The sequence below is a fragment of the Corvus hawaiiensis genome, chromosome 1 (genome assembly GCF_020740725.1).
Source record: "Corvus hawaiiensis isolate bCorHaw1 chromosome 1, bCorHaw1.pri.cur, whole genome shotgun sequence".
In the NCBI taxonomy this organism is placed as follows: domain Eukaryota; kingdom Metazoa; phylum Chordata; class Aves; order Passeriformes; family Corvidae; genus Corvus; species Corvus hawaiiensis.
The window spans coordinates 71,839,525-71,867,339 of NC_063213.1; the positions used below are offsets into that span (position 1 = coordinate 71,839,525).

Here is a 27,815-nt window from a genome sequence, read left to right on the forward strand (position 1 = left end):
CCCTAAGTGAACTGAACAGGGTTATTATGGAAGTGGTAAACTGACTGAAAATCTCAAGGGTTGTGTTTTTACATTGCCAGTGGGAGAAGGGAGAAAGGTGAGGGGAGGAGAAGTGTTCTGAAGGTGTGGTATGATTTTTTTTTTTTTCTTTCTTTTAGGTCTGTTAATAAACTTCTTTATATTCTTTTAAGTTTTGTGCCTGCTTTGCTTTCTCCTAATTCTTATCTCACAGAAGGTAAATAAGTAAGTAATGAGTATTTTGGACCAAACCACTACACTTGGTGTTTCTGCCCGATTTACAAACTGAACCTGCTACAACTGGGTACAACCCTTTTTGTTTCCAAGTGATTTATGTCCTGAGAGCTACAAGCAGATGCTCTGTGAATGAATCTGGGACTGCAGTTTAGTCTCTGAATTCACCAATGGTTCTTGCAGTATCAGGCTTTACTGAAGTGGAGGACATCAAACCCCAGGCAGGGAATGCTTCAGGCTGTGGAGAGTGACCATGTTTCAGTTGCATCCATAATCCTTCTCCTATGTAAATGTGCCTTCAGAAGCACGTGACTGTTTTTTAAGGGGGTAACTTACACTGGAATATATACAGTCAAATGCTTGTGGGAAAACAAAGTGGCATGCTTGTTAATAGGTGGTGTTCAAGGTGTGCTGTCTGTGTAGCTTTCACCATCTAATGACTGTCATGGCCAGGGAGGATGGTGAAGGAGCCAGGTGATGGTTGAATTGATATCCAGCAGGAGTCCCAAGCAGTGTGTACTCCAGCAGTTGGTGCTGGCCAAAACACTATACCTGAGCATGGAGAGGACACATGTGCCAAGAGTGGTGGAGCTGCTTGAACTCCAGTTGCTGTCAGGTTAATTTGTGGAATGGGAAGCTCACACTCTTCTAATATGTTGCTTAAATGTTTTGTCTGCCTCCAGGTAGCCCTGTGCAAGACCCTGATTAACCTTGCTTTGGAAGGCTTGTCTTACTACCATAAGTATGATAGATTATTCCTGGGTCTAAGTATTGCAGTGGGTTTTGTGGGCTGGACGACTTACGTGATTCTGGTCATTATCAAGGCCCACACCAATTTGACCAAGACTGTCCCAACTAATGAAAAGGTAGGTTGGAAGCATTCAATTATTTTTTTCTATCAGTTTTCAGTATTATATGTGTGCTAAGTGACTCTGTGCAGGATAAATTGCACACCTTACACTTCTTTTGTAAGGTGTTGAGTTTTCCAGCTACTGTAATCCTGTGTAGTGTTGCTGCTAAATCCATTGATTAGGATCAGTATTCCTAAACTGCGTAAGTCTGAGTATGCAGTACTGTGCTTCTTCAGTTTTTCTTCCTGCAGCTGTCCATTTGAGATGCTAATGCAAGTGTAAGCAAACATAGTGATTTAAAACTATTAAAGGGTCTGTCTTTAAACCAGGTTTGATTTTTCCAGGTTTAATTTTCAGCATCAACAGCACTCTGTTATAATAATAATTGTTTAGAAGAATACAGAATACAGCCTTCCAGTTTCATTGATGTTCTTCACTGTAAGGCCAAAAAAACCCCAGCACGTAAATTATTTTGTTCCTGCCCTCTTTGGCAATTTTACATCTGTTCTCAGAAACTGTGCAGTCCAATCGTGGCATTTTTAAAATGTATAGCCTGCTTTGATAGAAGGTGAGCTGTTGTTTCACAGATTGGTGTGCTCTCTTGATCTTTGTGATTTGCAAGTGTGCAGCAGAAGACATGAAAGATGAAGGAAGCTCTTTTTGACAAGATTATTATGGTTTGATTTTTCACAAAGTATAAAATCCTATGAACTTAATTTATTTTCAGTCATTCATCAGGGAAAGAGACCTCAAAAAGGTGAATAGGCAAAAAGCTAGCATTTCACTAGAGAAGGATTAAAGCCTGCAGGGGAGGGAAAATTCTCCCAAACTTCAAGAATTTGTTCAGAATAGAAGGAATTGTTTCATTTTGTAATGTTGGTGAGAATGAGCGCTCACTTAGCATCTTTATTGCCTTCAATATAATATGCTGAGAAGATTCCTATCATGCTGTCTTGAGGTTTTTACTACTGGCTGAAATGAGATAGTCTTGACCTTTAATGAAAATGCTCAAACAAAATTAAAATGGAAAATATTCATAAGTGCTGTACTGCGTGATTTAGGTTTTCTTTCATCAAATAACTGAGAGGAGATAATTCAGGATGCATGTTATGTTAGATACAAACAAAATAATTACAATAAATAGACTGAGTATCAGGAATATTAATAACTACATTAAGGAAAAAATTTGCATTCTTAGTTGATGTAGATTTAGTTTGGTATATTGATTTTACTAGTTGAAGGCAGATTTTATGCTAGTGACACTGGCAGAAAAAAATTCGGTTTCTTAGTTCTTTGTCTATAGAATTTCTCTTCCCTCAGTTTTCATAAGAGGCCCTTTTCTGTAGAAACCTTTTTAGTGTTCCTAAATACTTGGAGAATCACAAAGTGAGGCTAATGCTTCATATACAGAAGTTATTTGGTTTTTAGCTTATATTGGAGCAACTTAAAGAAATTTGCAGAGAGTAATCTACCACTGACAAATAGCCTCCTGCAAAGCACCACCTTTTAAAATCAAGGAGCCTCTGAGTAATGGAACTGCATATCCTGTATATCTTTAAAAGTTTTTGTTTCTTACGCTGAGTATGAAAAAAAAGCAGTTTTTTTTTTTTCTTTTGGTATAGAATGTTGTTTTGCCTAGCAAGAAGCATAACCTTTTAATCTATTTTAAACATTTACAGAAATGCAAATCTGGTTTCCATTTTCAATGCATGACTGACTATATTGGACTCTATAATATTTATGTCGCTATATGGAATAAAATGTTGATTGTGTGTGTTTACTTATTCAGTGATAAATTATATTGTGTGCATATCATATATATACATATTCATTCTGTCTATATGTCAGCAAATGTAAAATTTAAAGCTAATAAAATTGCCCTAGGTCAGCTTTCTATATGACATATCCTTTCTTAGTCTAATGGCATATCTTAGCAAAAATTCTATTTTAAAAATCATTTAGAACTTGCATTTGCTGTCAGTTTAGATCAAGGCAGTTGTACATCAGTTACAGGGAGGGCGAGCCAGAAAAGATGTTAATCCATCTAGGTGAACTGCTAGCTGATTGTCTCTTCTTCTCAGCATATTTAATGTAGTTGTGTATCTGTCTACTTAACTCTTTCAAAAAATTAGCATTTGTGCAGAAGAAAACAGTGTCTTCATCATTACCTACACTAAAAGCTGCCATTGCTATGTCCAGTTGTAATACATACAGATTAAATTGTTTATTTAAAACTTGTACATAATCTTCCCTTACCAGTAATTCTTCTGATATCTGAATGTCCCTGCATAAGGAAGAATAGTTCAATGACCAGATAAAAGGCAGATGCAGAATGACTGTTTAATGCTTCTCTTTGCACAAAAAAGAGATGCTATCTGATGATTTAGGACTGACCTGCCTGTCTGAGATAACCCATTTTAAAATTTTTCTTCTTTCTTTGATGTTTCTCCTTAAGAGTGCTCTCAGTCTGAGAACATGTTTCTTTGAGTACATAACATTCTAATCCCATACCGAATTTCTTTTACTAAGAAAAGCCCAAAGCAGGAGCTGTAGGTTAGGATTAAATATAATAACAGTTGTAGCTATGTTACCTTTTAGTGCTGTGCAACACTAGTCCTCTGTTGTATTTTGAAATTGTGGGTTCTTTGAGCAAGGCAGTTTCTCCTGTGGAAGACTGGTCACAATCCTCCTTTTGTAGCTGTTCCTAGATCCTGAATAGTTGTGGTTTTTTTCTGGTAGGAGTTAATGCTTAATATTTTAGTTTAATTACTTCTCTTACAAATGTCTCAAGCAGGAGGAGGAAATATGCTGATGGAATTTCATTAAATGCTTTGACTGTAAGGCTATGAACTTGAACTGAATAGGTTATATTCTGGTTTTAGAATCTAAACTTCAGAGTTCTTTTTCCCAAAACCCTTAGCATCTCTAACTTCAGATGGATTTCAAGTGTCCATTAAACATTGCATATATTGTGTTCCAGATTGTACAAGTATGCGTTTTGCATGCAGATTTTACTGCAGGACCTTATGAGGAGACATATTTACAATTAGATCATCAAACCCTACTGTTGTTTTTTTTAATCTGGCTGACAACTTTGTCTAGAGTTGTGTAGAGACACATGGCAGCTTGTGTGGCTGTGTTAAAATAGCATTTGTTTTACTGTGTAACTAACAAATGGAAAATAGTGTGTAGTTTAAAACATGTTATTCCTGATTCAAGAATGTTTGTCCAAACATTTGTTTTTCAGAAATATACTGTTCTCTTCTACAGTTTTGCCTCTGCTGGAATGATAATAGCTTTTTTTCTGTTGATTCAAACATGTCCTTGGACATACTATGTATACTGTCTCTTGCCAGTGCCAGTATGGTATGCAGTTTTGAGAGAGTAAGTAAAGAATGCAATTTATTACTGCTGTTATAAGACCAGGTTTGGACTTCCTTTTTGTAGAGAATTAAATTTTTCCCATAAATTTGGGAGAAAAAAGTTAGATACAATTTTATTAAACGTCCTTTAGTGTTTCCTGAGACATTCCAAAGGACTCTGGTTTATATTTCAGTTGACATGATGAGTAGTGTCCAAACAGACTGATACAGTTGCCAATTCTAGAAGATATCTTTTCTATTAGCAAAAATAAAATAAACTATTTCCATGAAAAAAAATTTCAGTACTCTCATAGCTGTTGCAAAAGAGTGCTAAAATCTTTGCAAATACCTGTAGCAGCTGACTTACTTTGCAAAATGATCCTGCAAAGTGTCAAGTGTGCTGAACACCAGCTACTTTTGGAGAACACGTTAGTCATGTTGAGGAATGTGCTCCCATATTGAAATATATTTGTCTTGTTTGGGTCTCCTTTTACTTCAGGCCCAAAAATACTTGTTATCTTCTGATTCTATTTACTTTCCTGATCTACTGGCAATTTGTAGATACCAACTCAGTATTATTCAGAGAAAATGAGACCAACTGCAGTTAGATAATGAGCTGTCTCATAAAGCACAGGAAAAGCTAACAGGGAAGGTTTTTCTCTCTATAAAGCTTCTGAATGTTTCATCAGTTATGACAGACATTAAGCACAACATAAACCAAAAATATTCATATACTCAGAGTCAGTTGGGGTAGTGAATAATCTGAAGCTTGTCCAAACACTGGCGAAGATGTGCCAAATATGGGAGGAAAAAAGCTGGAGGGTTTTGTTGTAGATTTTCTATCGAGTAAAACTGGGGAGAATGATCATCTGGCCATCACGCATGGGGTCTGGGCAGGACCAGCAATACCTCTTAACTTTTTTTGTGTTCTGACCCCATCCTTGCCCTGTAAAGGTAAAATTCTATGTTATTTCTGTGGTTTTTTTTTTTTAATAAATGTTATCTTGTTCCATCATTTTGAACAGAATTCCCGTTATTCAAGACCTTGCCACAAATGTTTTGTCACTTCATATGGGTCAATCTATAGGATTCCTCTTGGTTTGTATACTGGGAATTGAAATACTAGTAAGTATTTTATCCTTATGTATCAACAAGGTATCTCATTGCTAATATTCTACCTCTTTGAGGAGTTAATGTGTTTGATTTTCAGTCCCTTCTTGAATTTTTTTAAATTAGGTCTTCAGCTTTTTCTACCGCTCTGCACTCACCATTGGCCTTCTTGTCTTTGCTGGCTGGCCAGTGATCACACAGCTGTGGATTCAAGCTAAGGTATTGTATTGCTTTGCTCAAGGTTTTAAATGGTGAACAGCTGGACTGCATCTTAGGATGTTGGGAATGCTTCGGAATGCTGCTTTGAATTCCTTTTCAGTTATGCTCTTTTCCCAATCTCTGTCATGGGTAGCATGTAGCAAAGCAAGGGAATTTAGTATGATCTGGCTAGATCTGTTATGCAACGTAAGAGTGCTTAAGAGTTTTGAGGTAGCTATGAGTTAGCTATCAGTTTTCTGTTGTTGATCACTAAAAAATGCTTGACTCAATCATATGAAATGCACACCAGTTATCAAACTGTTGCAGTGACTATGGTGTTGACATGTACGATTGGTGAAAGTGTCACCATTTAACTAATATGATCATTTATTAGAAAAAATATTGAAGATAACTGAAAGGCAGTTGTCAATTCATTATTGTCTTATCAGCTGGGACACACTGTTCCTCAGAGGCAGCTTTCTGTATTGTTTTTCTTAAGAAAAACCCTCAGTTTTCATGCAGTGGCATGAAATTTAATTTAAGATACATTTCTTCCATTAATTGATTCCAACATCTCTTATTTCAGGGGATACCTAAAACCTAGGGTCCTGGGATAGAGAAAAGGAGTCAAATTGCTAAGTCTTGCTCTCTAAGAGCTGTCAAGATGGAGGCTTGTATTTGTTAATTTACAATTTTTTTGTTCTAGTTGAGTAATCGAGTAACTTGTCTTCAAGCTGGATATACACAGATGATGTTTTGTAGCATAAAATTTCCTTTCAGGAATATGAATTTGACTTGAACTTGAAAACTTAAAATGATACAGCTCTTAATGTTTTTAGTTAAATAAAACACCTGGGATAGGGTTTTTTTTCTTCCTAGCAAAGAGTTTAGAGAACTACTTAGATGATTATGGTGGCTAAATCAAATGGCACATAGATGCAAAGACTGGATAATGTTACCATATTCTCAGAATATTCTCTCTCAATGCTGACTAATTAACTGCTGCAACCTTCTGAGAATATTAGTTTTATGCCTTCCTTCTATAAGGTCAATTGACAGATTTCTGGTGCCTGCAATGTGTGTGAAGGCCACGCTTTGAGAAGGTGCTTGTAAGTGTAAACTTAGCTTTAATTATCATTGTCTTTGATGGGATTTTGACAGCTATGTAAATGAAATTCTTTTCTGTGTTAAATTGAAGTGCTGTAATACCAATGACCCTGTGCTCTTTCTTTTTTTTTAGCTAATTTTACTCCTGGGTCATGCAGGGTCTTTGCTCATGGGAGATGCTAGTAGCTATTAGTAGTTCCCTGAAGTATTTCTTTATGATTAGACAATTGTCTGTCCACATGACCTCCTTCTTCTTTTAGACAAAAGCATTGATCTGGACTCTCCTGTGTGTGCTCCTGGCAGTATTTCCGTTAATGCCTGTTGTAGGAAGAGAACCAAACATTCCTCTGGTGTAAGAATCTCATCTTGTTCTTTAAATTTTTTATTCCCTCTTTGATTCAAAATTTAGGCTGCCTTTTGGTATGTGTGAGGAATTGTATTATTGAAATCTGGCTGAGACAGGAATTGAAATTCAGAATTTAAATAACATGATTATATAGACCTCAGTTATTCACTAATGAGAATGAAAATAGACTTCTAATTCTTTTGCCATATCCATTTGGTCTTTGTGTTATTCTGTAATTTCTTGTCAAGGGAAAATTTTACAGGAAAATAGAGGTGATCATTAAAGGGGAAGCTTCAGTGGGGTGCAAATATGGTAAACAGCACTATGATCCATGAATAAGAATTCAGTCAAAAGCAATATACTTTTGACAGCATCTTTCAGAATTTATCCATGCAATTTTGAATAATCTGTCTTTGAATAGCACTCTGTACTAATGAGATATTCAAGGAAATAAAACAAACAGGATAGGCAGAACTCTCTTCTTCCTCAGTGTCTCCTGTGTCTCTTCTTTGTCCACTTCTGCATCTCTGTCCTGAGTCTTCCTTTCTGGTATTGCTTGTCTGATTTTCTACAGTTGTTGATTTGCATTGTTTTTCTAGTACATCTTTGTTATCTGTCCCTCTCCTCTTGTGAGCCACTCTTTGGTCATAGGAGCGTTCTCTCACATCTGGATGCAATCCAGGTGGCTGGCCTGAAGGGTTGGGCTTGTGGTCTCATTGTAGTTACTGCAGAAAGAGTGAATTTACCCTAGACTGTGATGGTACCGTGCCTCAGCAGAGCCAGGGTGCTTGATCCTCAGTGAAATACGGGATTTAAGCAGTAATATGTGATTGCAGGTAGAATTGAGAGCCCAGATATTTCCAAGATTATTGGCATTCTGCCTCAATATTTTCTACTGTGTTTTAAATCTGTCTGTTGAAAACCCTTCTTAGTCTTGATCCTTGGGCACATTAGAAATATTCAGCACAGATTTGCTTGGATTATATTACTGCCTCTCAGCTGTATGTACACCTGTATGTGTTTCTGCTGGTCCCAACTGAGGTTTTTCTATTCTTTAGAACGTATGTGCACAGCTCAGAAATCAAAATGGAATTAAATTACCATCAGATCTTCCTCTCTGACACTTCTTTATATTCACCTTGCCCAGGCTGTACATCTTTCTGTTTATTCTTCTGATGAAACATTTTACCTTTGAAACACTGTGTTTATCTGAAACTTTTCAAGGGAGTTTTGAAGCTGGAAAGACTTGAAGCAGCAATTAAAAATATATGTATATGTGGCACCTCAGGATGTTGAAGATAAATTGGTGCTGGAGGAGAAGATACAAGAAGGAAAAATCAGAATCCCAGTGAGAAATAGGTGCTTCTGTTTTTGAGCAGTGGCACTATCTGTCAAGTCAGGGCTTTTCAGTACATTAATAAAACTTGTATGGTAGGAGCAGGGAGCTCCTGACTCAGCTCAGTCATAAAAAGGAAACACAGGGGTGAAAGCAGGATTAGATGATCCAGGAGGAACCTGGAGACACTGAATATTCATGATAGATTAGGAAAGCCAAAGTGCTTCTGGGGTTGAATCTGGTGTGGGATATCAAGTGCAACAAGACAGCATACAGCAGCAAAAGACATTTTTGATGATATTTTCTGGGATTTTATTGTTCTTTTGTTTGTTTTTGCAGAATAGCAGCTGGTTTGCTGACCCTCTTGATATCTTTCTTCTCATTGGCATCTCTTTGTAAAAGTGAAAATAAGTACAGAGATAATGAAGATCTGAAAGTATATTTTTATCAGGTCAGTTGTTACTTTTCAGTAATTCTGTATGTTAGAGGGTTTTTATGTGCAAATATTTACTTTCTAAGAACACTTTTCAACCAAGGCCACAATTTTCAAGAAGAAAATGGCTGTTCCTAAGAGTTTTCTCCTTGGCTGTTTCAAGAGGACCATGTGCACGTATTTAAACATAGTCATGCTGTGTTCCCAAAAGCCCATCCTGTGCATAATTATATTGATTGATAAATAGATGTGCATATAGATTTTGATGCTCTGTGTGGGGAGTTTGAGAGTTTGTCCTGCTTTTGGTCGGTGTACAGGGCTTCCAAAGACCTTTTCAGTAGTTGCACGTGCACACTAAGGACAGGCTTGCTGGTTCAGGAGGCTGAACTAGTTCCAGTTTCTGGCTGTAGAAAAACAATGTGAGACTGATATTGAGCTGGTTTTCTGTGGGTTAAGTCTTTTTTCAGGTGAATTATAGCTTCATGAAATAGGTAGGTGTTTTTCATTCTGGGAGCTAATTAAGTTCTAGAGAGCTTTAAAATTCTAATAATACCTTGCATGTCTGCTGTCTTTTGTTATTTTTTTTCCCCTCAACTTATTACAAGATACTAGTTTTATTTCAGGACCAGCTTTATTGGTTATGATTTAGTGTGTGCTGGAGTTTCTTGCTGAGCAAAGCAATGCACTCATTCTACCTGTGATTTAGGTATGGAGCTCAAATTGGTTGAAAGGAGGAAGGGAAAGAGTAATGGATGCTTAAAATGGCTTTACCTGAGCATGAACACATGTAAAATTAGGTGGTTATGTCTCTTACTTTTTTCAGCCTACATGTGGAAAAGAGATGTCAGTTCCTTTCCTAAGCATTTAGAACATAAATTTCCAGCATACACTCAGCAATTGATTTCTTGCTGGAATGCCTGAAAAAAGCTTACACTGGATGGGGGAGTGAGGGACCAGCTCAGTAGGTGGCTGGCCAACCCAACTCACCACACAACTGCTGCAGCATCTCATGATGATGAAAAAATAGGTCCATAGTAAAAAAGTAATGCTAGAGTATTCTTGAGCAAACTTAGAGAATCAGGAAATCCACTCACAGAGTGATACTTAATTAGATGAAGATGTTCTGCCTGCTTATTCGGGAAGTAACATCTTCATTTTCCTCCCAACTTTTAAGAAGATCATAAAGTTCCTGAAATTGCCTCTTAATCAGAAGATATTTTACAATAGTGACATCTAATTACTAGTCTCTTATTAGATTTTTGTTTTGGTACCTTAATTGGGAATGGAAAATATGGGATCCACCATTCACATTCTGGGTAAGGGAAGGATTGGGAAGTGATATTATTCAGATGTAGAGGAAGAAAAGGACATTACAGAGGCATTATATGTGTTTCTAAATAAATATCTTGTTTTGAGGTTAGGTTACATTTAGCGGCTTTGAAACATACAGGAATACAAAAGGAAAATGCTTGTCAGAATACTAGTATTTCTAGGCAATGGAATTCCCTAATTCTACTTTTATATTTTCCTTTGAGTTGGACTTCTCAGTGGGAACAGGAAGCGGTAGTCTTCAAAAATGCTCATTGGGAGCATTTTGAAATCCTGAGTTTTGATTTACAGCTCCCAGACAGTTTTAAAGGTGAGATGAATCCCCTAGTCAGGGGAAAATACCTATTTTTTAGTGGCAAACGGTGATCAGGCCACTGAAATTCAAATAGGTAAGCACACTCAATCAGGTTCCTTCTCTGCATCTGCCAAGGGATTTCTTAAAAGTAGGTTTTTCAGGTGCCCCATAGGTGGTGTTTGGAGGCAGTCATCAAAGGTTATGCTTTCCTCTGATAACACTGTTACTTAATGTTTGGGGTTGCTGATGAGTTAAACCTGAGCCAACCTAAACAGTTCTTTAACTCTATGATCTCTGAGAGGTCATTAAGGCTTCAGTAATGATGAAAACAGGAGTCATTCATAATCCATCAGCTAGACTGCTGCAGTGTTTACTGTATAACTTCATTTTTGCTGGAGAGAGCACCAGTTTCTCTTTGCCATCAGTTTCATAGGTGATGTCCAGTTTTTGCCACAGTACTGAAATCATGCTGTTTTCATTGGTTGATAATGTTGCACCAAGTTATTATTCTCAGGAGGTTTGGACTTCCTGTGGGTCCAAGGTGGTCAGTTTATTAGTCTCCTCCTCTAAATTAGAATTATAGAACAATTTTGCTTGGAAAAGACCTGTGAGATCAAGTCCAGCCATTAACCTAACACCAAGACCACCACTGAACCATGTTCCTAAGTGCAACATCTACATGTCTTCTAAAATAGGAGAAGTAAACAGTAGGAATCCATGTCATAGTGATGGAACCAGGGGACAGGAAGGGTGTTTTCAACCAGCCTTGTGCCCAGCTGAGGACGCTGTTTCTCCTGCCATTCTCCCTATGGGTTGTTATGATGGTTGATGCTTAGGGCTCCCAGACAGAGCTGCTGGCAGTGTCAGGACTGCAGGTGTCACCCTTGGTTTCTTCTTTCTAGCTGTGACTTGCAGGTATGTTTGTCTGAGACCTGCTCTTTAAGATGTTCAAGAGTTATTTCTGAGCATCAGAGAAGGTTGTGAAGGATGAAGGGAGACAGGTTCTTAGCTGGAGACCTCTGTGTGCACCTCCAAGTTTCTTCTGCTCTGTCCTGGAGATGTTGGTGGAAGCCAAGAGCTGTCTGAACTTAGTTAAATGGCAAACACAGATTCTAACAAAAGCACGTGCTGAGCCCTTCCCTGGACACTGGCATAGATCTAGCAGCAGTATGTTGTGCTTACTAATGTTGCCAGGACAAGTCTTCCAAGGTAAAGGATATATTATGGAGGGTGGCACAAAGTCAGTGCAAAGGGACTTCACCAGTGCCTAAGGGATATCAGAGGGATTAGCAGAACTCATGACACTAAAAAGAACTTGATAAGATATATCAAAGGGGAGAGATCTGACCTGAATACAGCAAAAGTGTCCAAAGTAAACACCAGAGGTCTAAAGGGTCCAATTCCCTGAGCTTTTGGATGCCTAATGTTTTGACCTCGGTTGTTGATGTCACAAAGAAATACGAGGTACATGTTCTTATGGCCTGAAATTAAATAGAAGCAGCAGATACTGAGCACCTGTGAAACTTGCCAAAAAAGAATGCTGATGCTAAATGTATCCTCTGGGCTGATCCCACTAGGTAGCACTGCGTCTAGCAGGGAAATAGCAGCTATTCATATGGTAAAAAGTGATAGATGTGAACAGTGTAGCTGCTGTGCACTAAAAAAGCCACAACAGCAATTACATCTTGTAATGCAGTTTTAAAGCACGTTTGCAAAGTACTGTGCATGCTTGATTTGCCTTTTAGTGGAACTGCAGAGTTGTGAATAAATAGCAGTAATTGAAAACTTGGCTCAAGTGTTTTCTTGGATAATTGTCACCTTTCAAAAATTACTGACTCATGGGGTAATTTTCATAAGGTTTTTTGCATGTACTTGATGACTGAATGGTGTCTCTTGAATTAGTCAAAGAAAAAAATACCTCTCCAGCTTCTCTGCTTCTGCAAGGCAGAGGGCTCTGCTTGAGGTGGTTCAGTCAGTTTAATTGGGAGGAAAAAACCCAACAACTTCCTTCCATCTCTTAAAATCCACCTCCAATTTCTTCTGCTTCTTCTTACAGGAGCCTTCCCCTTTGCCCTTACCCAATTCTGCAGCAAAGCCAAAGGCTCTGCTTGTTCTTTGTGGCTGCTGTTTGAGGACGAGTGCACCTTGAAGGGCTGGGGGCGTGTTTTCTGTGGTTTGCGTGTGCGTTTAAGTAGTTACTCTTGACAAAGAGCATATCATGTCAAATCAGTGATCCAGGTCACTTGTGTATGCTACTTTAAAATAGCACAAGTAAATAATAAGAATACTAATAAAAAGTAATTTAGACAGAAGCTTTAAAAAGCTGGTAATTGTAAATTATAAAAAATTATAAATTTTTGACGCTATATATTTGACTTCCTGTTCTTATGGTGATTCAGATGAGGTGTTAATGCAACTCCAAAGCATATTTACATCTTTAGTATGGGATGGCAGAGATCCATACATGAATTTTGTTTCATTGTCTGATTTCTTCTTTCTAGATGTTCAGTGTTGCACTTTCAACATATGTTGTGAGCAGTACCCATAACAGTCTTAAGAACAAACAGGGATTGCCTGTAATGAATCAAATTATTAGCTGGATGACTCTAGGTAAGAAAATCTTCCCTCTCAAACTTTTATGCTTGCAGTTTGTGGAGTCTGAGGTTGGGTGGGGGATGATGTCACTTTTTCATTAGCATCTTACTTTCCTTTATCTGACTGCTGATAGTTCTTCTGTATGTCTGCTTTCCTAAGTGAGTTTTTTTGAGAAATGTGTTAGTCTTCTAAAATATTATTCCTTTTTAAGTTTGTGATAAAATGCAAATACCTTTGATTTACAACCAGCTTTGTCTTTTATTTTGGGTGTTCTGAATATTTTGAAGACCCCTTTTAGGGGTATAATGGCATAAATTCCCTTTTTGTTTCACTTGGAGTCAGATATGGGTGATCTGAGATGTTCTACAAGCAGTCCGGTTGAGCATAGGGAAATGACCAAAGGTTGTTGCTGTAATTCAGTGTAAACTTGAAGCTGCATCTGATGGCAGAGAACCTTGGGGTGTAGGAGTGATTTTGAGAGCTGCCTTGCAAAATACCTGTGAAATAATGATGATAGTATATTTTTGATATCTGTTAGAATCTAAATATTAAAGAAAAAAAGCAATTTACAAGTCTGAATTTTTCACCACTCAAAAAATCATTGTGTGATTAAACAGAGCAAATGGAATTGTTACTGGAGTTCTGGAATGCAGTGAAGGAATGCCTTTCATATTTTTATGTAGAAAATAATTTCTATAGGTCTCCATAAGAAAATGTTAAGCATTGTTTATCCCTGAGTGATTTGAAATGTGGCGTTTGTTTTAGAGCTAAACATATCCCATGCAAAGTTTGATAGCAGCTTTTTGCTACAGGCCAAGATCAGGAATTTAAGCATAACTTAATAAAAGAACTGTGGTGCATTTTACCTACTTGCTGGTTGTCTTGTACATTCCTGTACTGGTGACATTGTTTTAACTTAAGCAGATCTTGTCAGTTTTAGCAATCCTGCTTCTGTTTGAGCAAATGGATTCAAGATGAAGTTCAGTGATTGTGATCAGTGTGTGTGTGAGCAATGCTTTCTTAGTAATGTAGCTTTCTTTGGAGCATTTGCCTTTCCATCATGCTCCACTAACTCTTTGTAGCCTGCTAAGCTAAATGGGGATCTCTGTGTGGATGAATTTCTTGCAGTTGTAAAGTCAATGAAATCGATGAAGTCCTGCTTGGCTTACTGGAGCAGGAATTGAGTGTAAAGGTTATATTTCTCTCCTGTGTAAGGATGAAAGAGAAACATTTTTCATCTAAGAGATGATTCAGGCAGTCAGAGAGGTTTAGAGTTATGAGGAAAAAGTATATTAGAAATTCTCTTTGTTGTGGGTGATGATAAAAATAAAGCTAACAGTGAAGTAAACTGTAGGTACTCAAAATGTCTACTTGCTGCCACAGTAGTATTGAATATTTTAGCAAAGTCTTTCAGACTGGAAGTAATCATTCTAAGTGAATATGATATACAAGGTAGGAGCTTTGTGTACTTGCTGAAATTGCTCTCCATAATTAAACACAGAAGGAAGCAGGTAAAACACCAAGGCATCCAACATGTCCTCAGTACTCCTCTTGGAGAGAAATGCCTTGTCATTACCATAACCACAACTAGCACCTGCCTTGTTGCCAGTGTGTACCAGATGGGACACACCATAAGAATTAAGGCACCAAACTCATTGTAGTTTTTCCAGGTTGATGGGATTACAGGTGGCCCAACTCCTCTTTAGCTTTTCCCTTAGTTGTAGAAGAATGGCACTGTTATTGAACTCTCAATTTGCATGTCTCTGTGTATTTATAGACCCAGAAACACACAGTTATCAGTATTTGTTCATAATAATACTGATTTATTATTGTGTCAGGATGCTAATAATACTTCTGAAATTTTCTAGGGAATTTTTGCACCCTTCCTAGCTATTTATTCTGATTAATATGAAGCCTAACTGTTTAAATTTTAACTTTGACCTAAATTTTTTTTTTTTTTTTGAGAAAGGCAGCTGTTTGGGGAACCAGGCAAATGAATTAGTGATGGCTGGGTTCCTGCAGGCCTGTGTCCAACCAGCTTTAGCTGTTAGACTGTATGGTTCATTCAGTGTACTTAACTAAAAACATAAAGGCAAAACCAGGAGGTGTAACATTAATTCAACTGCTTCTCATGTCCTTCAGAACCATCTTAATATTAGCAGATATTTCTAAATGAATGTATATTATGTCTTAAAATTTTCACCTGTGGAAATTTATTGTAGCAACCTGCCAAATTTTGAGGAATTTGGTGTCACAACTGTGTGCTGGGGTCATATACAGAGGTTTGTTTAGGTCAGCCAGAAATGTGCAGATCTTTTTAGGATTAATATCTGATGTATCACACCAGAGATGGAAGAGAAAGATTAATTATCATCTACCAGCCACTCATCTGTTTTCATCTATGATTGTACTCAGAGTGATACACATCTGATATGTTGAGTGTAATTCACAGAGGCCAGTTGCCATGCTGAATTTATTTCCAGCTGTTCTGACTTGCAGTGAGGTCCCTGGAGTTCCTCCTTGAATTGGGCCTTCTTGGAGCCCCTTGAAGTCACTTACTCTGTAATTGTAGCAGTGGCCAAGGCTGAAAGCCAGGAAATAAAACACACTGACTTAGGACATAGAAACCTCCTCACCTCTTTCACTGATGTGTTTACTATAAATACTAATGTATACAATGATGGTAATCACAAGCGAGTACTTCCCATGTCTTATAGTTTTGTGTTCCTTAGAGTGATGATTAATTTTGACTTACTGTTGATGCAGCCTTTGAATGATTCAGTAATGTGAAGTTACTATACTGCAACAAAGGATCACATGAATGTTATTTGTCAGCATACTTTTTTATAAACATGCAATTTTCATACGAATTTAAAAAATCAGGTTTAAAGATTAAATCAGAGCAATGCTTTTCCTTCTCCCTTTCCCATCTTTAAGCCTTGGCCATCTTTCCTATTTTTCTTCCTCTTACTCACTTTTGCAGTAGCCCTAATTGAATTACAAAGGTTAGAAGGTCAGGTTGGATGGGGCTCTGAGCAACCTGGTCCCAGTGGAAGGTATCCCTGACCATGGTAAGGGGGTTGGAACTAGGTTATCTTTAAGGTCCCTTCCAACCCAAGCCTTTCTGTGGTTCTAGTACAGTGGAGCAGTGGCTTTGTCACTGCAGTCTTTGAGCTGCCAGGGGTCCTCAGGGCCATGGTAAGTAGTTCTCAGAGTAGTATTAAACAGTCAGGTTTGACTGGGGTTTAGGGTAGTGCTTCTGCATCATCTTGAAGACTTACTAACATCAGTTCATGAGAAATTATAAAGGCTGTGATGTAGAAAGACAGGGAATTAAAATGATACAGAACTGAAATTACTTTTGATGAATGTGAAACATTCCAAACACTGGATTTTCTTTAGCAAAAGTAACTTGGGTCATGTATGATCTGTATTGAATTTCTGTACATAAAATGTCAAGATTTGAGGAAAGTTATCTTGTTACTGAGTATGAAATGTTTTGCATGATGTGACTGATGGATCTCTTCTTATTATTGCAGTTTCTTCCCCAGTGTTGCTGCTACTGAGCCCCACGTTTCTCTTTCAGAGACTGTTCAGCATATTGCTCTCCCTGATGTCCACCTACCTACTCTTCAGCACAGGGTACTTCATTCTTACTCTGTTTGGGTTGGTTTTACTTATGAAAATCCAGGGCTATTTGTGAAACTGCTTCATCTCATGCACATTTCTATTAAAGGTGTAACACGTGCTTCCAGCATTTATCTCCTTGTTTAGTTTACTAAATAAAATTTCAGGGGAACTTTCATGTTCCTCCTTGCATTATAAACATTAGTTTGTTGACATTCCTTTCAGCTAGTCAAGGCAGTGGCTGGAAAGGTGTGTGTTCAAACAACCTTGCACCAAAATAAGAAAGTTTGGTTTAATTTATGCCATTTGTTGTTTTGACGTGTGCTTTTTTGCAAACAAAAGGAAATAGCTTCTCTCCCAGCTGCTCAGCACTGGTGTCTAGTTATGGCTTAAATGATGTATGCCAGGAAACAGGTAGTCCTAAAATGAGGGAAAATTTTATTCTGAGAGATTTTTGTGGAAGTAATTTTTTTTTTTAAAGGGATGTTGTTCCCCCTAAAGACCAGGCCTTTCTTCTTTTTGGATAAAAGTCAATTTCTCTGATGTTTTAAATGAAGAAAACACTGTGTCAGCCAACCCTTTCTTTTTTTTTCAGACTTGGTAGCTCTTAAGAGCATAATTAATGGGGAGTATAAGAACTGTTCTTTCTGCCTCCCCTCCCACTTATTCTCTGAATTTAATTACACTGGAAAATTAAGTGGAATAAAACATCTTGCAGCAGACATTTTACAATAGCTGTCTCCTGTGGATACTCTCATTTTAGTTGAAGCATCTCCTTTTTTTTTCTAATCTTCTGCATCCTCTTTCTCCCACTTCCCCATTAAGACTTTGATCCTAATGTTGCTCCTGACTGCACACCTGTTCTTACATTCAACCTTCTTAGCCTGTGCTGGCTACTGGATAAAGCACGAATGTTGTTCTCTCTGAGGCTGGCAATCTCCCTCTTTGTATTTTGGCCCTGCACCAGACCATGTAAATGCTGACAGCTCTCTGCTGTCTTCCTACAATGTCCAAATAGACCCAAAAAATTTGGAACAATTCTTAAAAAAGAAAACAAAACCCAAGGCACTGGTGCCAACAGTGTCCAGTGTTTCTCTCCTCAGTGCACTCTTATACCATGTCCTGATAACCCAGCACATAGCCTGGGTAATTGCAGCACCTCTCTAGGAGTAGTTAAGTGGAAGTACCGAAGCCAGCTGAAGAGCATTGCATACAACCACTTGTCAACAGCTCAGCTGAAGGCATTTAATCTGTAGGCAAGTGTAGACCATTGTAAGGGTTGTAGTGTTTCTATTAGTGACAACACAATTGTTTTGTCTTCATGTTTAGCTGCCTGTCATTCAGATAATTAAAGTGGAAATGTCTACTCAAAATTTTTTGTTCCAATTTGAAACTGCTTTGTAGCCCAATGGAAACAATACCAAGATTAACTGCAATGATTTCCTTATTTTTTAAACAAACAGGTGTGTGTCTAAGAAGGAAAAAGTAAAAAGAAAAACATTTACAATCTTGTCAGGACCAGTATTATAGTCAGTGACAGTATTATAATTTTATCCTGAAAGAAAAAAACACAGGAGGTACCATGAAGTGCAACTGGAGAAACTGAGTATTATGCAGTTTCAATTTATACCCTTATGTTATCTTGGGGTCTTAATCTCTCACATAAGTACACTCATACTTTGGAATTTGAGTGCTGTAGGAGCCAGAAGTACTCCTCAGAGGTTGAGAGTGTAACTAGAACAGCTTAGTGGCCATGGTTAGAGTGTGACTTGATGCTGCTATTGTGAAGGATTGGAATACAGTGAAGAAAAGAACATTTCACTGAAGTAAAATGTAATGCTCTTTTTATTATACAGATGTCTCTTTCCTGAGAGCCAAACTGAGGTCACCATAATGAGTTTGTGTGATCAGGTCCTACAGAGACAATCTCTAGTTGCTGTTTAAGTTGGACTGTAACCCCTCAGTTCCAAGTCATTCTCATTAAAAAATTTCTCATTTTGCAGAAAATGAATGTCAAATATGTTTCTTTTTTTCCTGTTTCTTTCAACTTTATTCCAGTTTTGTTAAAATTAAGGAAGGTACTCATGCAACATTGTGGCAGCCATTAAACAAAAAAATGCAAAACATGACAAAGCTGAATCAATCTCTGCTTCTCCTACTTTTGCCATTTGACTACTGTATGGCTTTAAAATTCAGCCAACTGTGGGTACTCAGAAATGGGGAGAGAAGGGGGAGAATGCCACTAGGTCTTGGTATATCCTTTGTGTGAAGAAAGAAGAAACATGTCAGCATTTGATGTTAATTAGTTGTCAGTGACTGCACTTACTATGATTATTACATTACTTTTCAGATATGAAGCTCTCTTTCCACTGGCACTGTTTGGTTTGATGTTTGCATGGATAAATATGGAACAAGAAGCACTGCAGCATTATGGTCTTTCACTCAAACCAAAGGTATCAGCTCTTGATAGATATATCAGGTTAATTAACAGTTTGTTGGTTTTTTTTTTTTTTTTTTGAGGGTGCAGTAAATATTCTGAGTGGTTTTCAGAGAGGAACACTTTGCATTTCTTTTCAGTTTGGGAAGCCAGTATTAGCTGTTTCATGAACTAGGAATATGACCTTGTAAGAAAGACTTGTAACTCATGTTATTGAAGATATTGCACATCAGAGCCATTTCTAGGAATGCAGGAAGACAGTTTGACTTAGTAAGACACAGTGGTATGGTCTGTAGGCTACAGAGCTCTCTCTGTCAAATGTAGTGATAATTCAGCATAAGGTGCAGTAACTCTTCGGAGTAAGTACAATGTCACTGTACTTTTTTTGGTCTGATCACAGACTCACAAGTGAGAGGCTGAAAAAAAATTACTTGATTTCTGAAAAGACCCATAGGAAATATTAGAAATCTTCATTTGAGTTTGTCCTGTCTTTGTTCAAAGATGGAGACTTATTTCTGTTTATACTGACAAGGAACTGGAAACTAACTTGGAAATAGCACCTTCTCAGATTTGCCTGGAGGAGAAGAGGGAATTTTGTAATCAGTACAATTTCTTCCACCTTAAAATTTAGTATATTGTCAACAATTTGCAAAGGCCATGCTGCTCACGCTGCAACTTAGCTCTTAGATTAGGTCTAGGGTTGAACAAACTGGAGCTGTGGCGCTGTTTTGGCCAGATCCGAAGTGCCAGTTACAGTGGTTTGGGTCCTTGGAGCCAGGTGGGTGTGCACCACAGCTCTCCCTGGCTTCTCCCAGACGAGCCCTCCTGGGTACAGATATGTGGGAGTGGCCAGAGTCACTTGAAGAGAAGTGTTGGTACACATTTTTCCTTCCTTTTGCAGCTCATAATTAGGGAAATGTCCTGGAGGTTGAAACCTGAGCCAAGGCAGTCATCAGATTGAACCTGACACATACTGTGGTTTTGTGGTGCTCCTACAAGGAAGACAGTTTCAAAACTTGAGAGAGGCTCTACCAATTCAAGGCTAAAAAACAGAAGTAAAACCAGGAATCACTTTCTGTTTGTGCTACCTTTACTTATGATAATTTGTGTGTGTTTTGTAGCATCTTAAGCAATAGAAATGGAATCTGAATATCAAAATTACACTTAGTGTGATGGCACGATTGCGACTGAAGGTGTTTAGTATCTGTGGGATGTATTTTCTCTTCCACTCTAGAACCCACACTACCTTTGGCATCTTGTTACAAGCCATCTGAGATGCTTGCCTGTCTGATGTTAGTCTGGTGTTCTCTTTATTGTAAAATAAAATTCTATTAAAGTAGTATTAAACCATGAACACTTTATTAATCAAATGCAAATGAAAAGAACATAGGTAGGCTATAATTCTGTTTGAAGTTGTCACTCCCTGTATGTCAACATTCTCAAGTGAAAGGAACAATAATACTTACCCCTGCTTCCTGTTTTTACATTAGAAAATATGATCCCTAGAATGCCTGTTAATATATGCTGCAAAGTAAATCTTGTATTAGAGAAACCAGCTCAATTCTCTGATGATGAGAGATTATTTTAAATTAAAATGTTATCAGTGTTGAATGTCTATTACTTGATTTTTTTCTTTTCCCCAGTGTAAAGGAGTTCATTGACCTCTTAAATTCCATGAAGATAATTTCTCTTCATGTCAAGTGATATTGTGCTGAGAACTGAGTAAAGGAGATGGAGAGTATTTTACTATTTTCACTCACAAAATAAGTCAAATGAGGATAATTGCAGTCTTTTATTTTTGAGGATCTTTATCCATATGCTTATGTGAGCAGTGGAAGTGTATGTGTGTAGGAGGAATATTTCTGATGAAAAAAGATGATTATAAATCTAAGGCTTAGAAGTTCATTTTTAGTGTAGATAACAGCGGAAGCTCCACTGTTCATTTGATCATCTCACTTGTACAGTCTTTCTGGCAGATTCATTAATTCATTAAAATATAATGAAAACATGGGAAAGGTTTGCAGTCCTTATTACAGTACTCTAATAACAGATGATAGGGAAGCAGGTTTCTTTCTCATTCATTTCAGTAAAAATATGGTGGCTCTATCAAAGTCCATTAGTTGATATTTAGTATTGATTTCTTCTGCTGTCTTTCCAGCTTGCTGTTTTCAACTTCACCTGTGCTGTGGATATAACTCAGTTTCGACAGCTCCACCTGGATGACGTCCGGAGGTCCTTCTTCTTTGTATCCTTTTGCTGCTTGCTGCATTCCAGGGGGAAAAAAGGGTTTGTTTCAAAAGGATCTGCAATCAAAATTTGTAGCCTGGTACTCACTGGGAACAGAAGCTGATAAAGGTGATTTGACTCATATTGCTCAAAAGGCAATGGTCTTGTACATTACGCTTTTTTCTCAGTTAAAAATGCACTGTTTTAGAATCTGGCTCCTTGCCCACTTAGGACCATTGCAGTTGAGGTAAATTTTCTTCTAAGGAGTTCTGTTTTCAGTTTGGTTTTGTTTCATTACATTTTGGCAGGAGGGAACTTGCTCACCTTCACAAATCAGTTGAAGTAGGTGATATTATTCTCATTTTTAGAGTATGGCAGTGTGTTAGGAAGCAAACGTTAGGTAGCAAGCAGATGAAACAAGAAGGAAAGTTCCTGCAGGCTCTTAGTGAAACATGTTCCCAGAATATGGCTGAGAATTATTTATATCATAAGTGATTTCTACTGGTAGAAATTATATGGGCTTAGGAGGGAACAGCTGTTTGTTCACTAACATAGCAGTTAGTTTGCATTCCTGTAACTGATAATGCAGCTGTTATTTTTTTTTTTAAACAATGTACGTTGATAACATTGTCATTTTTCTCTTTCATTGTGAGACTGCAATTAAGTGAGAGCTATTTGGCAGCAAGGATGATGGGTGGGCAAATCGAAGAGAAAGTGGGTCAGTCTAGAACACAGGGGAGTTTAGTGCAGGTGAGTTATTGTAGCTGGGGAGGAAGTTGTCTCAGTACTGATTCCTACAGAGATGGGCTTTACGGTTCGTCAGATAACCAGATCTGAAAGGGTGGGTCACAGTCACAGAGTCCATGCTTTTGGAATTTGAAACCGTGTTGTTGGACACTGGCAACCTGCAGCAGACACAGTGTAACAGATACCAATTTAAGAAGGCAGATTAGTGCTAAGAAAGAAGGCAAAATGATTTGCTAGAGGTTTGATGTTTCTGTTTGCTTTAGTATACCTAAAAGAGCTGAGACACCTTGCAATAATGCATCAATTTCATTTGCTATTTTAACAAAAAATCTGCTAACTTCAGTAAAGCTACTGCTGTCTGTCAGATGCTAAATATTAGCCAAAAACCATCAAGCAATCCAACCGTATTTTTTAAAACTCTAGTGTAGCACTTCTTTAACACTGGAATGTAGCTGTGTTGGTTTTGGCTGGAGTTCATTTTCTTGACAGTAGCTACTGTGAGGCTGTTTTGCATTTGTGATCACAACAGTGTTGGTAGTACAGTGCTTGCACAGAGTAAAGGCCTTTTCTGCTCCTCACACTGCCCCACAAGTGAGCACCACTTTAATCTAAAATACTTGAATGTGTTTTGCTCAGCTCCTGAAAAAATAACTAATTTGCAGTCTCCTTTACCTGCTCAAAATATGTTGTGGCTTTTTTTAATTTAGATGCTGTTTAATGTTTAGAAATAGTGGTAGTAGAGGAAACACCTTTTCTGCTAGAGCAGTCATACTGCAATTATGACCCTGTGAACTGTGTGTCTTAATCTTGTCCCAAGGCTCCTCCACCAGGCCCAGTAGCTGGCATCTGCTGAGAAACCAGCAGGTCTTTGAGGGAAAGATTCAAATTGCTCATGCTTAGCATTTTGATTAGACCTATGTGTTACTGGTATTTTCTTGTTTGTTTTATTGCAGACCTGTTCTTCTTATAAATCTCAGCCAGCAGAACCACGCTAGGCTGTTAGACTGCTGTGTTACTAAACTTGAAATTTTGTGATACTCTTGGGAAGCATGATTTCTTCAGTTATGCTGACCTAATCCTTCCAAAATATTGCATGCAGAATCCCAACGATTTTACTGAACAGTTGGTAACAAATTGTTTATGGAGAGATTTAGATGATCCAGTGCAGGAGCCATAACAGGAGCAAAAGGACCAGAGGGAGCACTGGCAACAGCAGCCCATCCTCACTGACTAACCCTCTGCCTTATGCTAAAAACCAGTTAAAAACCATTCTTCAGCTGTAGCCACGTGAGCTATAATGGGCTCCAACGAGCTCAGGAGCAAGAAAAATACCTTTCATGGGCTCATGCAGCAGCAAGTGTTGTATCTAGATGAAAAAAGTAAGGTTTATCAAAAAATTTCCAGCTGTACAGATACTGCCGGAGTCATTCTCCCTCAAGTAAGGACAAAAGTGGGAGTCCCATATTGCCAAGGGTAGACTCAGCATAATCTTTGGACAAAAAAATCTATAGGAAGGATGGCATAGGAACCTTTAGCCTTTTTTAAGAGCCAACTACCTCTTCCATGGTCAGTTCCTCAATAAAGTCATCTCTTTTGGTGTGTAGAGCACGTGCGTAGGTCATTACTTTCTGCAAAAGCTTGTGTTTGAATGCATAGCTGGGTTTGTGGTCCACGGATGTTCCTATCTTGCTAGGCAGGGACCCAAAAAGCCAGCTGCAGCTTTCTTACAGGGGTCTCAAGAAAGGCTCTAAAACCTTACTCAGGCAGTCTGTGTCTTTTAAAATTGATATAGTTGTGTGTGAAATCTAGGGTAGGGCTAGAAAATACTTTGGATTTCTTAATGCATTGTAAACCTGTAACAGTGAGTCAGCTTCTTGTGGTTTCATGATAGATTTTGAAAGTAAACTGGAATGAAGGATGAGAAATGCTGGTTTTATTTTATTGCAGCCATTTCTGTAGTGTATTTTCCTTAAATACATCTAGGTTTTTTTCATAGTGACAGCCTTTTTTGGCACTGGAAACATAGCTTCTATTAACAGGTAAATTTTACTCATTTATTTGAGACACAGAATACAAAAAATTCTTCCTGTGGTTGACATACAAAGCGTAAATTTAGTTAGCAAAATCAGGGCATCAGAATCAAAGCAGTAATCAGTGGAATGATAATTTATTTTGTTTCTGCTCTCTGTAACAACTTCCCTAAGAGCTTGGGCTTGTTGGTTGTGAGGTTGTCTCAATTCCATTAGAAGTTATTGACAGGATGAACAGAGAGAGCTTGGTTGCCCACCAACAGAATGGCACCTTGAAAAACACAATCAGAGAAAAAATTGAAGAGAAAGAAAAGTGAGGTTGGCAGTCCCTGCTCATTTAATATTTCATCAAGAGAAGATAAAGTTGGAAGCCTTGTTTAAAAATGTATATACAACCCAGTGTGTTACAGGGTAATTAAATGCTCTGTTTTTTTAATGGAAAACACCATTTCAAAGATATGTAATGTCTTTTTCATGTTTCTCTAGTTTTGATCCTGCTTCTGTCTATTGTTTCTTGACTGTGTTCAGTCCCTTCATGATGGGAGGCTTGCTTTTACTGAAGGTTAGTAATCTTATCTTGGTGAAATTTTCTCAAAGAACTGTGGAATAAATAACATATCACATACATAGTTGTCACTTTGCAATTCACAAAAACATATTTATGTATTTGAGCTTCATTAGGCTTCTTAACCATGTGTGAATCTTTCAGCCTTTGTAGTGTTTCTAGAGAGATCATTCTGTTTCCCAAAAGAGAAGCTAAAGTTCTTGGAAGTGTAATTTAACAGCATTAGGTCAGTTTATTGTATTAAAATGGAAATTTCAAATGTTGAAAATACTTAAATAATTTTAAAAATTATAAGCTTTTCCTGCAGTGTATAATAGCTATGGAAATGTTGAGGATATATATATATATAATTAGCTCTATCTACATTACGTCAAATAGAGGCTTTGAATGTTCTACTGATTAGGTTGTCATTTTACAATGGCTATTATTTTTTATATTTTTTTAATAGTCTGTCAAAGATTGGGTTGCACTTCTGGTTTGCAGGCAGGGTGTGGTAGCTCTTTGCTAGTATTTGAGTAGGGGATCTGCCAGAGGTATGAAGGGGGGACACCAAATTTATGGGTTATTACTAAAATAAGCAGTATTTCCTACCTCTGCTTTTCTGCTGTGTCTGTCCCAGAGAAAGCAGACTTAAGTTACAGGTACACTTTGTGTTGTCCTGCAGGACACAGATCAATGGTGCAAACTTTCTGGATGCGAGAAGTCAGGTTTTATGCATTGCCAGCTTAAGGATTGCAAATCAACTTTGCAAAGAACAAAAGGCAACATTCATGTTTTCTAACTTGTTTGTTGTGTTCTTAATTTACTGAACCATTTACATTTGCTTGACTTGGCCCTGGAGGGGCAGTGTGATCCTTGCCTTACTGAATCCCTTCTGTATTCGTTCTTTTTTGTGGTTGTGATGTGATTGTCCTATTACACTTGAAACTCTGCAGCCTCTCATGTTAGATGCTGGATCTGAATAGTTCTGTCTTCTAGCTTCGTTTAAGTATTTATTGCTAGTGCTAAAATGGATAAATAAAGTGAGGATATGTTTTAATTATAGTTTTCCATATTACCTCATGGCTTATTTCACTGCAGCTCAGCTATGACCATGGAAGGGGGTTTTTATTCATTTACTGAAATTGTTTCCTGCAAAATTATTTTCTACCCTGTCTAGCCAATATTTTATTTTGTAACACACCCATTCTGTGATAATTTCCAAAACAGGAAAATGTTTCCACAACCTGCCCAGATTCTTTTGTAAATATGACTGTAAGCCAAAATATAGCTTGTGTTTTAAACAGGTAGCAATCCCGTTTGTTCTGGTATCATGTGCTTTCGAAGCTGTTCAAGTCACAACACAGCTGTCTTCTAAGAGGTATGTTAAGTGCTATATTTCTGCATTAGTATGGGTTTCAAATCTATTTTGCAAGAATTCAGAATTTTCAAATCTCTGTGTAAATTTAAAAAAAAACTCTATTAGATGTCATTGTTGCTTTTATTTGTTATTAGGGCTTGGGGTTTTGTTCAGTGATTTCTGCAAGCTCAGGAGTTTTTCCTTAGTGATAAATGAGTATAAATTGAAGTGTTGGCCTTGTCTGAAACAATCAGATATTTAATATTCTTTGTTGGCAATACACAGAAGGAGCACTTTTTTCTCCATAATGTTAAAAAATGAGCATAATTTAAAGTCTGATTTTTACTTAATACTGTGTCTCTGCCTATAGCATAATATTTTTAAAATAGCCTATTTGTAATGTAACCAGTTTATATCTTTGTAGCACTGACCTCACCACAAATAGCATTAAAAAAAAAAAAAAAAGGGGTACTGGATGTCCTTGCGTTGCAGTTCAGTGCTTCCCAGATGTGTTCAGTATTACATATTTTTTGCAGTAGGAGCAGATGGCTGCCAGTCATTTCCCCATCTCTAAAGACTTTTCAGAAATGAAAGTATGGGTGCTCAGCCTCACAGAGTGCTGTATCCTTGACTTGAAATATCCTCATGTTTTCCCTGTCTCAAGACTTTAATTTCCTTTGTTAGCCCTGCTCACCCCATTCAGCAGACCCAGAGCGCATGACTGAATCCTCTGCTCATCGTGTGATATTATGGATGGTGCTGAGGTGCAGGAGGTCCCTGTCACATGGTTATGTGGTTTTATCACTGTGGGATCTTATGTGGGGTTGACCAAAAGTCCTGCTGTGTGTGGCAGGAGGACTGCAGAGACTTTCTCCTGCACGTTGCTCAGCTGAGCGTGAGGAAGCTGCCCTCGCTTGTTGTGATGCTTTTCTGTTTGCTTTCATCCTGCCTGTTCCTGCCTGTTGTCTCCTTGTACACCACCACCTGGTACCACAGAGAGATGGGGTAGCCCAAAATCTGACTCCCTGTTGGAGCAGCAGCACGATGCTCACCACCCCTTTTACCTGCTCTGCCTTAGCTGTGTGCGCACTGTGCCTGTGCCATCCTTGGATCCCCAAGGAAGGGTGCTCATCCTCATCACTAAGGCTTGTACAAGAGCAGGGCTGCATTGAGGACCTGGGGTTGCTCAGATGACCAGCTAGTGATTTCCATTTCTAGGGCTCAAGTATCATAAAGGTCAGCATTTCCCAATTTGTGAATGCTTGCCTTGGCAGCGCTGGTGATATTGCAAACTTTTATGGAGTGTCCATCTGAGTGTGTGAGAGGGGAAAAGATACTGCCTTCATAAGCCAAGGGACACAAGTATTTCTGTGCCACTTCATGAGGCTGTGGCTGTAACTCTGTCTGGTGTTTGTGCCAACTTCATTTTGCTGTGCTCAGGTAACAAATGCAGTGATACTGCCACAGCATCCACCCGGGAGCAAGGCAGAAACCGCAGGGAAGCACCCAGGATCCCTGGAGAGGTTGTGCTCTGATTGTCAGCACATCCTGAAGTCTGTGCTGCACTTCATACTGCTTTTGCAGCCCCTGCAGATAAATTAAGCCATCCCTGGGAACAATCTTGTCTTTG

The 27,815-nt window shown here is 38.1% G+C and overlaps 1 protein-coding gene across 1 annotated transcript in view; it reads left to right on the forward strand.

Moving 5' to 3' along the window:
- Nucleotides 1–27,815, forward strand: part of PIGN (phosphatidylinositol glycan anchor biosynthesis class N) — a 105,478-nt gene that overhangs the window by 60,889 nt on the left and 16,774 nt on the right. The window contains exons 14-26 of the mRNA XM_048310906.1: nt 936–1,118; nt 4,351–4,487; nt 5,491–5,590; nt 5,702–5,794; nt 7,141–7,232; nt 8,902–9,013; nt 13,121–13,229; nt 16,754–16,856; nt 19,192–19,294; nt 21,437–21,523; nt 24,235–24,290; nt 24,768–24,843; nt 26,133–26,206. Coding sequence (XP_048166863.1) covers nt 936–1,118; nt 4,351–4,487; nt 5,491–5,590; nt 5,702–5,794; nt 7,141–7,232; nt 8,902–9,013; nt 13,121–13,229; nt 16,754–16,856; nt 19,192–19,294; nt 21,437–21,523; nt 24,235–24,290; nt 24,768–24,843; nt 26,133–26,206 — 1,325 coding nt within the window. The remainder of the gene's footprint in view (nt 1–935; nt 1,119–4,350; nt 4,488–5,490; nt 5,591–5,701; nt 5,795–7,140; nt 7,233–8,901; nt 9,014–13,120; nt 13,230–16,753; nt 16,857–19,191; nt 19,295–21,436; nt 21,524–24,234; nt 24,291–24,767; nt 24,844–26,132; nt 26,207–27,815) is intronic.